We start from the raw sequence: 14,505 nt of genomic DNA, 5'->3' as shown, positions 1-14,505 counted from the left end.
CTGTATGGTTAAAAGCAATATTTACAGAGAAAAGTGGAACAAAAAGCATAAAATAAACCTGAGGCTATCTGGAGTCATACCCATTACTAGAAGTAAAAATATTATAAATGAATCTGGTACATAGACACGGAAACGTTCAAGACAAATCCCTGACATTGACTCAAAACGGTAGGCTCCTCAGAACCGGAGGTCAGAAGAACGAGACCGAGCGGCGGAAGTAAGTTAGTTTAAAAAATAGGAGTGAAAGGGCGCCTGGGTGGCTCAGTGGGTTAAGCCTCTGCTTTCGGAACAGGTCATGATCTCAGGGTCCTGGGATCGAGCCCTGCCTCTGGCTCTCTGCTCAGCAGGGAGCCTGCTTCCCCTCTCTCTCTGCCTACCTCTCTGCCTACCTGTGATCTTTCTGTCAAATAAATAAATAAAATCTTAAAAAGAAAATAGGAGTGAAAACATTTTCAACACAGGCGGTGCAAGATAGAGCATTTTTTGATTTTGGATCTAAGAGGGAAAACTTAACCTTTAGATTCTGAAGTGTTTTCTAAGGCATTTCAAAATTTCCAGAGTGTTCACATTTGAAAGATAATAAAAAGCCTTCAGTCAAACAAAATCATTACCAACAGTAGAATTTTAGGGGTCTGATGTCACCTAGTAATCACCATGTAAACAAATCGTCAGATATTCCACAAGAACCAGAGAACTGGCAGAGATGGTATTTCTTTTGGAATGGGATATTTCCTACTGTTTTCTCCATCAGACACTTGAAATGCAACCTCACTGTCAAATTTCTTTCACATAAATCAGAAATACATGTGGAAAGTGTGTAGTTTGGGAATAAGGAATCCAATTCATAGGGAATTGAAATGATTAATTAAATGCAACAGATGATTACTTAAAAAAAGTCACCTGACCTCAGGACATCAATTTCCAAAACTGCAAAGTAAAATAATTGTCCTAGAGAGTTGCACTTCATGTTACTAAACCATAAGCTTTCACAAATTAGTGACCGGACATTTTTTTTTTTAGATTTTTTTTTTAATTATTTATTTGACAGAGAGAGAGAGCACAAGTAGGCAGAGAGGCAGGCCCAGAGAGAGAGGAGGAAGCAGGCTCCCTGCCGAGCAGAGAGCCCGATGTGAGGCTCAATCCCAAGACCCTGAGACCATGACCTGAGCTGAAGGCAGTGGCTTAACCCACTGAGCCACCCAGGTGTCCCATGACCGGACATTTTAACGATCGTATTTTTAACCACCAATAACCCTAAGATAGTACAGCAAGTATAGTGAGTGTGCAAAAAAAAATGATCTTTATATTCATACATGATTGTATGCTCATGTATGAATATACATGTATGAATATATATACATGTATGAATATATCATACAAATGATTGTATATTCATATAATCATGTATGAATATATGCAAAATAGTAACAGCTTCCACTATTGAATGCCCACTCTGTGCCCCAACATGTATGAAGACAGTTTGTATGTGCTTCCGTTTTATCCTCCTGATGTCACTATTCAGTGAAGGGCATTAACCTTGAGCAAGGCATGCAGTCATCCCCTGGACATCACCTGGTCAGTGGCAGGGCTGCAGCTCAAATCCATGTGTGCTGGTTTCCAAAAGCCATATTGGCCCTATTAGGCAGTGCTGGTCCTCACTAAACAGTGAAGCACAATGACCCCAGGAGAGGGGCGGAGGACACCTGAATCAGCGACATTGGCATCTGAATCTTGCCTCTGCCACCCAACAGCCCTAGTGATTTAAGACAAGTTGTTTTAATTCTGTAAGACTCAATGTCTGTATTGGTAAAACAGAGGAGTAACAAGTACCTCCTGGGATTAATATGAAAGTTAAGATAACACATCGGCAAGTAGTTGGCAAGTAAAATGTCTTAAAACTCCCTGATTAAGTGTCCCCAAGGCATTTCACGTGCCATGGCAGAACTCTGGAGCAGAGACACAAAAGGACAGCAGAGAAGGTCAGCCGGCTCTGTATTTAACAAATTAAATCATGGAGTGGTAGAGCAACAAGGTGACTTAAGTAAGATCCGGCCAAATCTTTTCACTGCATCGGTAAGGAAACCAAGGACCAGAAAATTAATTATCACACAATCATTTGGCTGCACATCATGACCCAGAACCTAGGACCCTTCCAACCTGGAGTCAACAGCCCTGGCTACTCTGTCCCTCGGCTGCTCAGCTCTCCTTTAGCTCCTGCTGCAAAAGAAGAGTCCAGACCTGCAAAAACGCACCCGTGGTCCCCAGGAACAGACTTAAGACTCAGAGTGGGAAGGAAAGTGCCTCACGGCACCCGCAACAAGTTCAACCCATCACCGTGGGGAGGAAAGTACCGTAGAAGCTGTTCTCACCCTCCATAAAGTTTACGAGCTCTAGGAGGGAAATAAGAAACATAAAACTATACCGATTATGTGTACACACATAAAAAAGCATGTAAGGTATGCATATGTGAGGATTCTAATAGGTGCACATGGGGCTCAGCTAGAAGAACCTTAATGATCATGTAAGTTACCTAGCCCAACCCCTTATTTTATAGAGGAAACATTAAGCCACTACCAGGTTGAGTGACTAATCATAATGCTGTGGAAAACAAAGGCAGAAGAAAAATTATTATACTTCCTTACTACCTACAGCCCACTGCCCAGTCCCTCAACAGACGTTGCTCTAGGGACTCAGCTGCCTCGATGTTAGCACTTGGCTAAGGACAAAAGGCAAGCTTGGCCCAACCCCCGGGATCCTGTAACCCTACTTTAACATAGAAAAATTTCTTTGGAAATTTCCTTTATCTCTACCACCCAATATATATATACATGTTGGCAATCATCTCCCAAGTATGTGACCCACAAATATACATCTAAAGGATTTCATGAGCAAGGGAGGCGCCAGGATGGGTCAGTCGGTCAAGCATCTGTCCTCAGCTCAGGTTATGATCTCAGGGTCCTGGGATTGAGCCCCACATTAGCCTCCCTGCTCAGTGGGGAGTCTGCTTCTCCCTCTCCCTCTGTTGCTCCCCTCAGCCCCTGGTAATACATGTATGTACTCTCTCTCTCTCAAATAAATAAAATCTTAAAAAAAAAAAAGATCTCATGACTAAGGCTTTACCAGACTGTAACAATAATAATAATCCAACAATAGCTAGTCCCCTCAAGGTCCTAAAAATCTTGCTTCCAACAGTCCTTAGAGACTTCTGCTGTCCCTAACCCCATCCCAACTTGAAAGTATATAATGGACCACTCCTCATGACCCTGGTGCCGCCTGTCCTGCCACGGAGCCTGTCCCTGTGCTTTAATAAAACCACCTTCTTGCACTAAAGACGTCTCAAGAATTCTTCCTTGGCTGTCAGCTTTGAACCCTAAAGTCTTTCCTACATCAACACTAGTCATCCCGCAGACACAGAATTAGAACCTACCTACTAGTGTCTGGAACCCCAGGCCAGTCCTGCTTGCCTTCCACCAACTCCCCTCTTGGCTGGCACCTACCTGAACTATCGCAACAGCAAAGAGAAGCCAGTCATTCTGAGTCAGAAACCGCAAGAGTGTTGTGTTTCTCATAAAAGGGAGAACGGTGGGAAAACAGAAGAAAATGACATGTAAAAACATCTAAAGCCTTGCCTTGCCTTTCCTTTAAAAAAAAATTAAATACATCTTTAAGCCACAGATATTCAACATAGAGATTGTGAACACTCCCTACCAATTCACCTCCTTCTAAAGCTTTCTAGAAAAGGTATAAAATATCACTCAGAACAATGAAAGGCAGTCCTCTTCACAATGGCCTCTTCCTGTTCATTTCCTTAGTGAAATCAACGTGTCTGCTTCGTGAAAACAATTAGACAAAACCGAGACTCCCATGACCACCACCGTGTGCTGCGCTCTCTCCCCACAGCCTCTGCTCAAAATGGATCCAGAGTCGAATGAGTTTCTACTATTTATAAACCGAGGCCATTTTTGTCCATTTGCCCAATAAATATTTGCTAAACACCTAGTATCACCCACTCTGAGTCAGGTCCCGTGCTGATCCTTGGATACACACGGGTGAATCAGATCAATGGGATTCCTGGCAGAGCGTCGGGTCCAGAGACAGAAAACAGGTAAACACCAGTCAACTGCGACGGGCTGCAGGCATCGTGGAGACTGAATGAACACCACAGGATAATGAGGGGAGGGAGGGGAGAGACAGTATCTTTCAAACAGTAACAGTAAACCAAGACCTACAAACAGGATGAAAAGGAATGGGGGGGGGGGGCGGGTAACTGAGAAAACAGATTATCTTCTATGCATGGATTCAGTTGACCCAAAACCCACTACCTGACCTCTCATACGCCCCAATCAAGTTGGATATACTAATGGCCTACAACAGAAATACTCTGCACAGCAGAGAGGGCATTTTTTCAGTAGCGATGGTAGCAGTAATAGCCACTCCCCATTGAGCACTTACTGTATACCAGGTACTCTCTGTGCTTTAATCCTTTCTGTGAATCTTCTGCACACTTCATTTTAAGCTGGGTGTCAGCTGTATGACACTGGATTAGTTGTCAACCTTAGGTTCAGGACACATTCTAGTGACCGGACCAGGCACGTCCTGCTTTTATTTAATTAGTTATTATTCCTAAGTGTCTAAGAATTTATCAGCAAGACAAAAGGCAAGACCTTGACCAAAACCTGTATCAAACAATATAATCCACTTCCCCCAAGGGAATCATTACTCTCTATCTTATGTTTATCATCCCTTTGCCTTCCTTCTACCGTTTTAGTGGATCTACATATTTTCATTAAAAGTGAGCTGTTTCACTGTAGTTACTTCTCACTTTATTAAAAAAAAGCAGGGTGGATATAATTTATGGGACTTAATTTTTTCACATGTATTCCTAAGACTTACTCATATTGTTAGACGATGCTGTAATTCATTAGTTTGACTGTTGCATAATATCACAGTTTATTCACTCACTCTGTCACTGATGGGCACTTGGGTTGCCTCCAGGTTCTCTCTCTTGGGCACAGTGCTGCTATGAATATTCACGGACACGTGTATACTCCTAGACACACGTCTGTTACATATGGGCGAGCGGACTCTCAGAGTCAGGAGCAAGGCTGCCGGGTCCCAGGGTCCATGCGTGTTTAACCTCAGACCGTAAAGCCTCCCAGAATCATCCGCTTAACATTCCCACCCATGATGCAGAAAACATGCGGACCCACATGTTCTTCACGACTTGGCATTGTCAAGCTCAATTTTTTGCTGACAGAAAAGGCATAAATGCTACCTCATTGTCTTAATTTGTATCTCCATGACCACCCGTCACGCTGAGCACCTTCTCCCGCAGGTACGGACTCTGCCTATCCTCTCCTCTGAAAAGCCTGTCCACTCTCGCCACCTCTCCTACTGGGCTGTCTGTGGCCTTCTCACTGATTACAGTTCTTCGTGTATTTTTTATTCCAGTGCCCTTTCAGGGGTATGTATTAAGAAAAGCATCTTCCAATTTGTTAGCTTGTCTTTCCACCTTCATTAAGGAATCTTAATTAACAAAAGCTCTTATTTTTAATTTGGTTAAATTATCTCTCTTCCAGTCAATGCCTTTTAGTGTTGTATTTAAGAAATCCCTACCCCAAGGACTGTGGTATTTTTTAATATGAATTTTAACATTTTGGCTGGGCCATGCTAGTTTTTTAATCCATGCAGAGTTGACATTTTTATGAGGCACGACTACAGATCCACTGTCATGCTTTCCCACGTGGATTTTCCCCAGCTCCTCTACACCGCACAGACGTGTCTCTTCCCCACACTGAAGAGCATGCAAACCTTGGTCTCACACCAAAGTCACACATGGGGCTGCTTCTGAGTCTCCATTCTACTTGCTGGTCCATGTCTCTGTCCCTACACCAAATGCTACAGTGTTAATGACGAGAGCCTCTCAAGTTCTGATGATCAGAAAGACAGTCACCTTGCTCCCCTCTTCCTTTGCAGAAGGTCCTGGCTATCTTTATCTCTGATCCTTTGCTTTTAATGTAATTTTAAAAATCATTTTATTGTATTTTGTGAAAAACTCCCTTCTTACATATATATTAATTTCAGAGGAACTGCCATCTTTCTGATATTAACACTTCCTGTCCTTGGGCCTAGTATACCTTTCCATTTATTTACGTCTTCTTAAATAGCTATTACAATTTGGCCTGTAAATCATGAACATCTTTTATCTTTTCTTAGCACTTGATATTCGTTACTATATAAATGGCATCTTGACATTAATTATGTTTTCTCATAGCTGCATTTCTGCATCCAACTTCTGTATGTTAAACTTATATTCACTCTTGGCTAAACCTTCCCATTACTTCAAATCATTTCTCTGTAAATTACCATAGGATTTATATATATATATGTATATACTATATATATACATATATATATACACACACATATACACACACACACACACATACATACATATATCACATCATCTGACAACGTAAATGTTAGTCCCAATTTATGGGTGAGAAAGCTGAAACACAGAAAAGTTAAACATTGAAATCACAGGATCTCAAACAGGTATCTGCACCCCATTGTTCACTGCAGCATTATTCACAGCAGCTAAGAGACAGAAACAACCTAAATGTCCATCAACAGATAAATGGATAAAGAAGAGCTGGTGTAACCCTACAATGGAATATTACTCAGCCATTAAAAAGGAAGGAACTCATGTCCCATGCTACAACGCAGATGAACCCTGAGGACATTATGCCAAGTGAAATAAGCCAGTCGCAGAATGATAAACACTGCATAATTCCACTTAGACGAGGTATCTAAGTAATCAAGCCTTAGAAGGTAACATGGTGGGGTAACACAATGTTTTAGTCATGCGAGATGAAAAAGTTCTAGAAATGTGCTGTGCAACACTGCACTTCTATTTAATATTAAACCGTACACTTAAAAGTTTGTGAAGAGGTAAATCTTTTGTTACGTTTTATTGGCAATTAAAAAAGAAGTTAAATGAACTGCCCATAGAAACAGCAAAGGAGACCTAAGACCCAAATCCAGGCAGTCTGAACTCAATGACTACACGGCACCACTTCAATCATGCATATGGAAAACAGTACACAAATATAGGAAATATGCACAATTTTTATGTGTATTCATATGTTGAGTAGTTGATTTTTTTACACATGTTCTAGAAGAATACTATTCACTGAGGTTACATATACAATAATTTATTTGAAATTAAAAGTTGACTATTTTTAATTTTTCATATTTACCATAAATGGAAAATTTCTGGTATGTATGTATGTATGCATTTATTTATTTTTAAATATTTTATTCATTTATTTGACAGTGAGAGAGAGCACAAGCAGAGGGAGAGGCAGGCACAGGGAGCAGGTGAAGGAGGTTCCCATGGAGCAAGGGAGCCTGACGCAGGGCTCAATCCCAGGATCCCAGGACCATAACCCAAGCCCAATGCAGACATGTAATGACTGAGCCACGCAGGTGCCCTGGGAAGTTTCTGATTTTTATATCTTACAGTTAAACCTTTTCAAATGCCTATTGTTTCCATAAATAGGTGAAACAATTTTTAAAATCCTACTATTGGGGCACCTGGGTGACTCTGTCTGTCAGGTAAGCATCTGCCTTCAGCTCAGGTCATGATCTCAGGGTCCTGGGATCAAGCCCCGAGTCAAGCTCCCTGGTCAGCGACGAGCCTGCTTCTCCCTCTTCCTCTGCTGCTCATCACCCTCTTGCTCATACGCTCTCAAATAAATAAATAAAATCTTTAAATAAATAAATAAATAAAACCCTACTGTCAAAACAAATACCACTTTTCTCTTAGCCCAAGTCAGGGTTTTACAACTTTTTAAAAGTAAATGTTCAGCATTATAAAAGATGTAAGAAGTAGCAGTGAATTCCCAAGGATAAAGAGACAAGCTCCTAAGTCACATGTTCGGCTATGAAATAATAGTTCAAAACTTGGAGTATACCAGTAAAAAACGTGTGAGTGACAGACACTTGGTTTAACTTTAAAGAAAAACAACTTTAAAAAACATGCTTCCTTTTATAGTTAATAAAACATGAAATTACTTTCTAATACCATTATTTTTTCCCATTTCAGGTTTTCACCCTGACTTACCGCTTGGCAGACACTGGCATTTCTGGTTTGGGTTATTCCTCCCACGAAGACCACACAGGTCAGGAAAATATGAAAGCACAAGTTCACAAGCATATGCCAGCCCTTGAGACTGATTCTAATCAAGCTGTTAAAAGGAAAAACATTAATATTCAGGCTAGTTCATATGAAGTAGGACGCTATGATATTCAACCAAAAGTTAGCAATTCCAACTGCATAAAAGGCCAAATGTAGATGTTTTATGCTTAAACATTTTACTTAAAATGCATGAACTATTAGATACACACACACACACACACACACACACAGGATTTGAGACCTCATTTAACTCAATACAGTTTCTTAACATTTCACTTCATGCACTGAAAAAGACAAGTCATTTATGGAACTACTGCACCCACTAAAGGCTAAACAAATTCTCCATAATTAGAAATATCTGGGCTTCTGCTAGTCACCACATCTTATGACAGCTGGATTACTTGTTTGCTTCCAAGAGATTTCTGCAAGGTGCCAATCTCTGCTTTTCCTGACCTACTAGGATAACACGGTCTAAATGCCCAGTACATTTCCTTCTGGCCTTTCATAACAAAATGTTGAAGTCTTTCTTTCTTTTAATATCAAAATCTCCTTTTGTTTCATAACTAAATGTCAAGAAATGCCATGTAAGTCCAACTTAAATAGGAAAATACATTCTAGCAAAACCTCTTGCAAAGTGAATTTCTGCTTAGAAAATCCTTCTAGTTTGTTATTTCCTACCATAAAATAAAAGTTTCTGTAGCTTTGCCTCCAATTAACGGAAACCATATCCATGCTTAAATGCCACAAACTTCCTTACGAGTAACATCTATAACATAAAGAATATCACAACATGCACAGAGTCAAAAATAGAAGTCCCACCACCATCAGCTTCTGGAAGACACCTCCACAGGTAACAGGTCTCCAGTTCACCTCACCCACCGGCTGCTGCCCCTCTGCCCCACCTCCCAGCCCCCAACACATACCTCCCATATTCCTTCCCAGATACAAACAGATTGAATGCTATAAAAGATGAATTTACCATTTCATGGACTCATTACTTATGTCTTGAACTCCATGAACTGAAGGAGCCCTGAAGGTGTTCTGAAAGGGCTCCTTCCTTTGGAGGGACAGCAGAGTGCTAAAGTCCCTTTTACCCTAACTCCATGTGAAATAAACTCCCCTGACTTGAAGTCCCCCATTTGCCAAGTGGCCTTTCTTACCTGTGATGGTATATGTAGCTGATGGTGACCGCCAGAAGGCTTAAGAGGAGAATGACGGCGGTAGTATAAACCACGGGGTGTAGCAGACTGGCTGCCTGGGTGTAGAGTTCGGATCCTGTCAAGTCCTGAGGGAGAAGAGAAAGCCCATTCCAGCTGCACGTTTCCGGACACGACACACAGATATTACCTCCAGGGACGAACACAGGCTGACCCTCACATCTCTGTTTTACTCAAGAACCAGTGTTTCATGTTATCTTCTTCACACCTTACTCTGCCTTCCTAACTTCCAGTGCGTAAGCTATTTACAGAGTATGTACATATGGTGTGTGTGTGTGTGTGTGTGTGTACACATATGCATGTGTGTATATATATATATATATATACATATATATGTATATATGTATATGTATATATATATATATATATACATATACATATATATGTATGTATATATATATATACACACATGCATATGTGTACACACACACACACACACACACACACACATCTGCTCTGCATCTGAGCCACAGATAAACTGAATGCTGGCTTGGCTCCGAGGGTCATGGAAACACGCAGCAGCCTTGTGATAAGGCCCAGCGGTACCGCCGAGCCAAACAAGCCTCAACGGGCCTTGCTGACCATCTGAGGTCAAATTCAACTCTGAGTTCAACAAATACAAGCAGACTGACCACTGTGTAAAGCACTGGGGACGGGATGGTAAGACATGGTTCCAGCCCTCGAAGGTTGTCCGTCACAGGGGAAAGAGACCCACAATCAGATCACAGCGATGTCTGAAGATGGTAAAGGCAACACGGTTTAGGAGCAAAGAGCTCAAAAATCTACACTGGAAATAACAGCAAGTCACTATCGCGCTGACCATGACGCAGATACCATGCCGCACTTCACACCGAGCAACTCTGTGGGCTGTAGCTGTATTAGCAGCCCCATTGCAGAGGTCAAGCAAGTGAGGCACAGAGAGGTTAAGCGCTATGACGATTTGGTCCAAGGGAACGTAGCTGCCAAGTCTCTGTTCCCGAACACAAAGCAGACAGTGCCCGACTCAAATAGAAACACTCTGCACCCCAAGGCTTCCTCCTTGTGAAGGACCACAGCAGGCTGGGCGGGTGCCTCTGCCCTGGCCACAGTCGCCGTGCCAGAAAACAGGGGTTGCAGAGTCACCAGATCCTGTCCTGAAATGACCCTTCTGAATGGACTGTGGAAGGTGCAAATGGACAACGGGATGTAGGAAGCCACTCACAGTAAATGCATCTTTCAACCAGAGATGCCCAAGACATCTAGAAAAGCTAGACGGAACAGGGGGCATATTTTCCTAAAGAATCGGGAAGTGGGGGCACCTGGGTGGCTCAGTGGGTTAAGCCTCTGCCTTTGGCTCAGGTCATGATCCCAGGGTTCTGGGATCAAGCCCCACATTGGGCTCTCCACCCCACAGGGAGCCTGCTTCCTCCCATCTCTACCTGCCTCTCTGCCTACTTGTGATCTCTGTCAAGTAAATAAATTAAAAAAAAAAAAAAAAGAATCGGGAAGTGGACAATATACAAATTATAGATCGAAAAAGATTGTATCAGAATACCTTAACAAGCCCCTCACTGTAACGTATGATGAAGAGAGGCCCACAGAGCCTGACCAAATTCATGGTTAATAGGAAACTGGAGATACAACATGGGAAATTAAATTCTAGTCTGAGAGCTCCAGGGTGTCGTGAAGAATCTCAAGCCTGCAATTCATCTATTTACTTGACAAATGTTAACTGGGTACCTACCATGGCCAGGCACAACGCCAAGCGTCAGATACTCCGCGAAACACAGAACGTAGTCCCAGCCCTCGAGAGCTGACAGGCTGTAAATGGACAACCAAAAAAGGGAAAATACAGGAGAAAAAGGCTATCACCATGAAGTCAGCACAATCTGCCGCTGTGAGATGCTCCCATGATTAGTCTATGGTACAGGGCCTCAGTGCCCTCACTATGTGCCAAGAGTCTAGAACATCCATGGGAAAATTTAAACAAACACTGGGGCAATGAGAACCAGTTAGATGCTAGTAAAAGCAGACACATTTCCTCTCAATTTCTACAAAGAGCTACTCTTCCCAATCAGAATTAATAAATGAAGATAAACTTCCAATATCTAGGATTTGGCCTCTAGATGCCCTTCATACACCACATATGTAACATTCCTCACACATCACCCCTCACTTGCTGGCTACCTGAGTCTGGAGCCATTGCCTGCCTATAAAGTGAAGACACCACCAGTCACCTGGTGGGGTCTGGGTAATAAGGGCCAGAGAGGGCACCCCACTGTGCCTTCCACGGGCCTCATCGGAGAGCCAACCAATGCAGGTGGCCACATGATATCTAAGGGAACGTCAGACAAAGCGCCAACTCAGTTCCCAAAATATACTGTATATAATACTTACATTTAAAAGCAATTAGTATTTTTCAAAAGTCAAGTGAAGAGAATACAGTATAAGAAAGAAACTGGAGGTGAAAATAAAGGGCAAAGACTCTTGTAATTCCAAGTTACAAATCGAAGAAAGCACAGATGCTCCTGTCACTGGTCCTGCATGGCATGCTTCTTCTGGGGCATTCTGGATTGTCACCACAAACTGACCCGCCCAAAGGGAAGAGAACCCTCACTGAGAGACTAACCCAGGGAAGGGGATAAAGTGCCAGATAGGAAGTACTTTAGGCTCTGGGGGCCAAGAGGGAAGTTGAGGCTACTGTGAAGGGGCCCATTAACCTCTTAAAGCAGTTCATGGGACTAGGCCCATGGGTCACATGTTCACAATGGTTTACAGACCTCAAATATAAAGAAAACAAACTAAGAAAACCTATCTTTTAAAAAAAGATTATTTATTTGAAAGAGAGTGAGTGTGTATGGGAACAGTGGAGAGAACAGGAGGAGGTAGAGAATTCCAAGCAGGTTCCATGCTGAGCACAGAGCCCGATGGGACACTCCACCTAACAACCCAGAGATCACGACCTGAGCTGAAACCAAGAGTTAGACACTCAAATGACTAAGCCACCCAGGTGCCCCAGAAAACCTATCTCGATGACGCTAGAAGACGAGAATACAAGGTTATCTGAGACAACTGAGAAGATTAAGATGGTAGAGAAGTTAAAGATCTAAAGCAACAAAGCAGAAATCCGAATCACAATTATTTTCAGTCATACTAGTAAACACATAAGCTTTATAATACTGTAACAGAATTATCACTAAATACACTGTCTGAGTGTGACCACCAGGAGGCGCCCGTGAAAAGAAAAAGTAAAATTTGCAACAAGTAAGGAAATGGGGAAAACTCTGCTTCTAGTGCTTATGCAACAGCCCATCACTAAATGGTCATATCGGTCAGTCTTCTTTATGGTACAGACTGACCGATATGACCATTTAGTGATGGTCATAAGAAAATAAGGAGAAAGGAAGTGAAAAGTATAGTTTTTTTACAGTAGTTAACTTCCCCAATGTAAAGTATCCAAACACTTGACAATATGGTTAAAAAAAAAACATAACCATACAAAGATGAATAAGGCCCCAACTATTCTAAGAAGAGTTTTTGAAAAATCTTTGTTAACTTATATAAACAGAGGTTCACATATTTACATGTTACTTCTAAACTGAGACTTGCTAATTATAAAACCACTGGCAGTTTTTTTAAAATTTTTTTATTTAAATTCAGTCAATTAACATACGGTGTATTATTAGTTTCAGAAGTAGATTTTAGTGATTTATCAATTGTATATTACAACATCCAGTGCTCATGACTCCAAGTACCCTCCTTAATGTCCATCTCTCAGGTACCCTTCAATGGCAGTTTTAAATAATCCATTGTCATTACAGTAGTAATAAGGGTAATTATAAATCAGTAACTATCTAAACCTGTTAGGACCTGAACAATGGAAGGAAATCCAAAGAAATACTCTCTGTCAGAGTTCAAAGAATTATTAAAAAGTTTACCAATAAAATAAAGCTTAAAAATAGATCTGAAATCAGAAATGGGGGGGAGGTGGGAAGGACAATGACTTCTATGTTTTTTAAATTTTTCCCCTAAGGAAAAAAGAAGAATGTCAAGATTTTGTTCCCCTTACCTTATACCATATGCAAAGGTCAATTCTAGTCAAATCATGGATTTAAATGTAAAAGATAAAAAATATTAATCTTGATGTAGAGAAAGATTTTTTAAATAGCATATAAGAAGCAAAACCTTAGAAAAATTAAGAAACTCTATTCATAAAAAGACAGCACTAAGAAGAAAAGGACAAGGGCACTTTTATAGACTGAATGTTTATGTCCCTCCAAAATCATATGTTGAGATACTAATCCCCAATAGGATGGTATTAAGCGGTACGGTCTATTGGGAGATGATCAGGACATGAGAGTAGCCTCATGAATGGATTAGTACCTGTATATAAGAGACCCCGGAGAGCTTCCTTGCCCTTTCCACCATGTGAGGACACAGGGAAAAGATGCCATCTATAAGCCAACAAGCAGGCCCTCACCAGATGCCAAATCTGCTGGTACCTTGATTTTGGCTTCAAGCCTCCAGAACTGTGAGAAATAAATTTTTGTTCTTTATGAACCCCCAGCCTATGGTACTTTGTTACAGCAGCTCAAACTCATGAAGACTGGGAGATATTCACAACACATAAACCCAACAAGGAGCTCCTATTCACTGCTCATACCAAGAATTCCTGGAAGTCAGCAAGAAAACAACAGATAAGCAAAGTAAAAATAGGCAAGATGTATGTATATGTGGGATCTTAAAAACAAACAAAACAAAATGAACAAACCAATAAAAACCCTCATAGAGAAAGATCATTTTTGTGGTTACCAGAAGCAGGGGATGAGGGGAGGGAGAACAAGATGAAGGGGATCAAAAGGCAAAAATTCCCAGTTATAAGATAACACTATTATATGGTGTATTCGAAAGTTGCTGAGTTTCTTTCTCTCTTTTTTTGGTATTTATACAAGGTAACAGATGTTAAAGAAACTTATTGTGATAATCATTTCATAGTATGTGGAAGTCAAGTCATTATGCTGTACACCTTAAAAAGTGTGGCATGTCAATTATATCTCAATAAAACTGAAAGAAAAAAAATTAAAAGTCAAAGATAATGAAAACAGGCAA

General features: G+C 41.2%; 1 protein-coding gene across 1 annotated transcript in view; it reads right to left on the bottom strand.

The window, feature by feature from the left end:
- Positions 1-14,505, bottom strand: part of ADGRA3 (adhesion G protein-coupled receptor A3) — a 128,461-nt gene that overhangs the window by 6,012 nt on the left and 107,944 nt on the right. The window contains exons 15-16 of the mRNA XM_044225899.1: positions 9,361-9,485; positions 8,126-8,249 (exon numbers count right to left, since the gene is read on the bottom strand). Coding sequence (XP_044081834.1) covers positions 8,126-8,249; positions 9,361-9,485 — 249 coding nt within the window. The remainder of the gene's footprint in view (positions 1-8,125; positions 8,250-9,360; positions 9,486-14,505) is intronic.

Source organism: Neovison vison, chromosome 11 (genome assembly GCF_020171115.1).
Source record: "Neovison vison isolate M4711 chromosome 11, ASM_NN_V1, whole genome shotgun sequence".
NCBI classification, from domain to species: Eukaryota; Metazoa; Chordata; class Mammalia; order Carnivora; family Mustelidae; genus Neogale; species Neogale vison.
The sequence above is the reverse complement of the archived record's forward strand: the minus strand, read 5'-3'. Positions and strand labels throughout refer to the sequence as shown.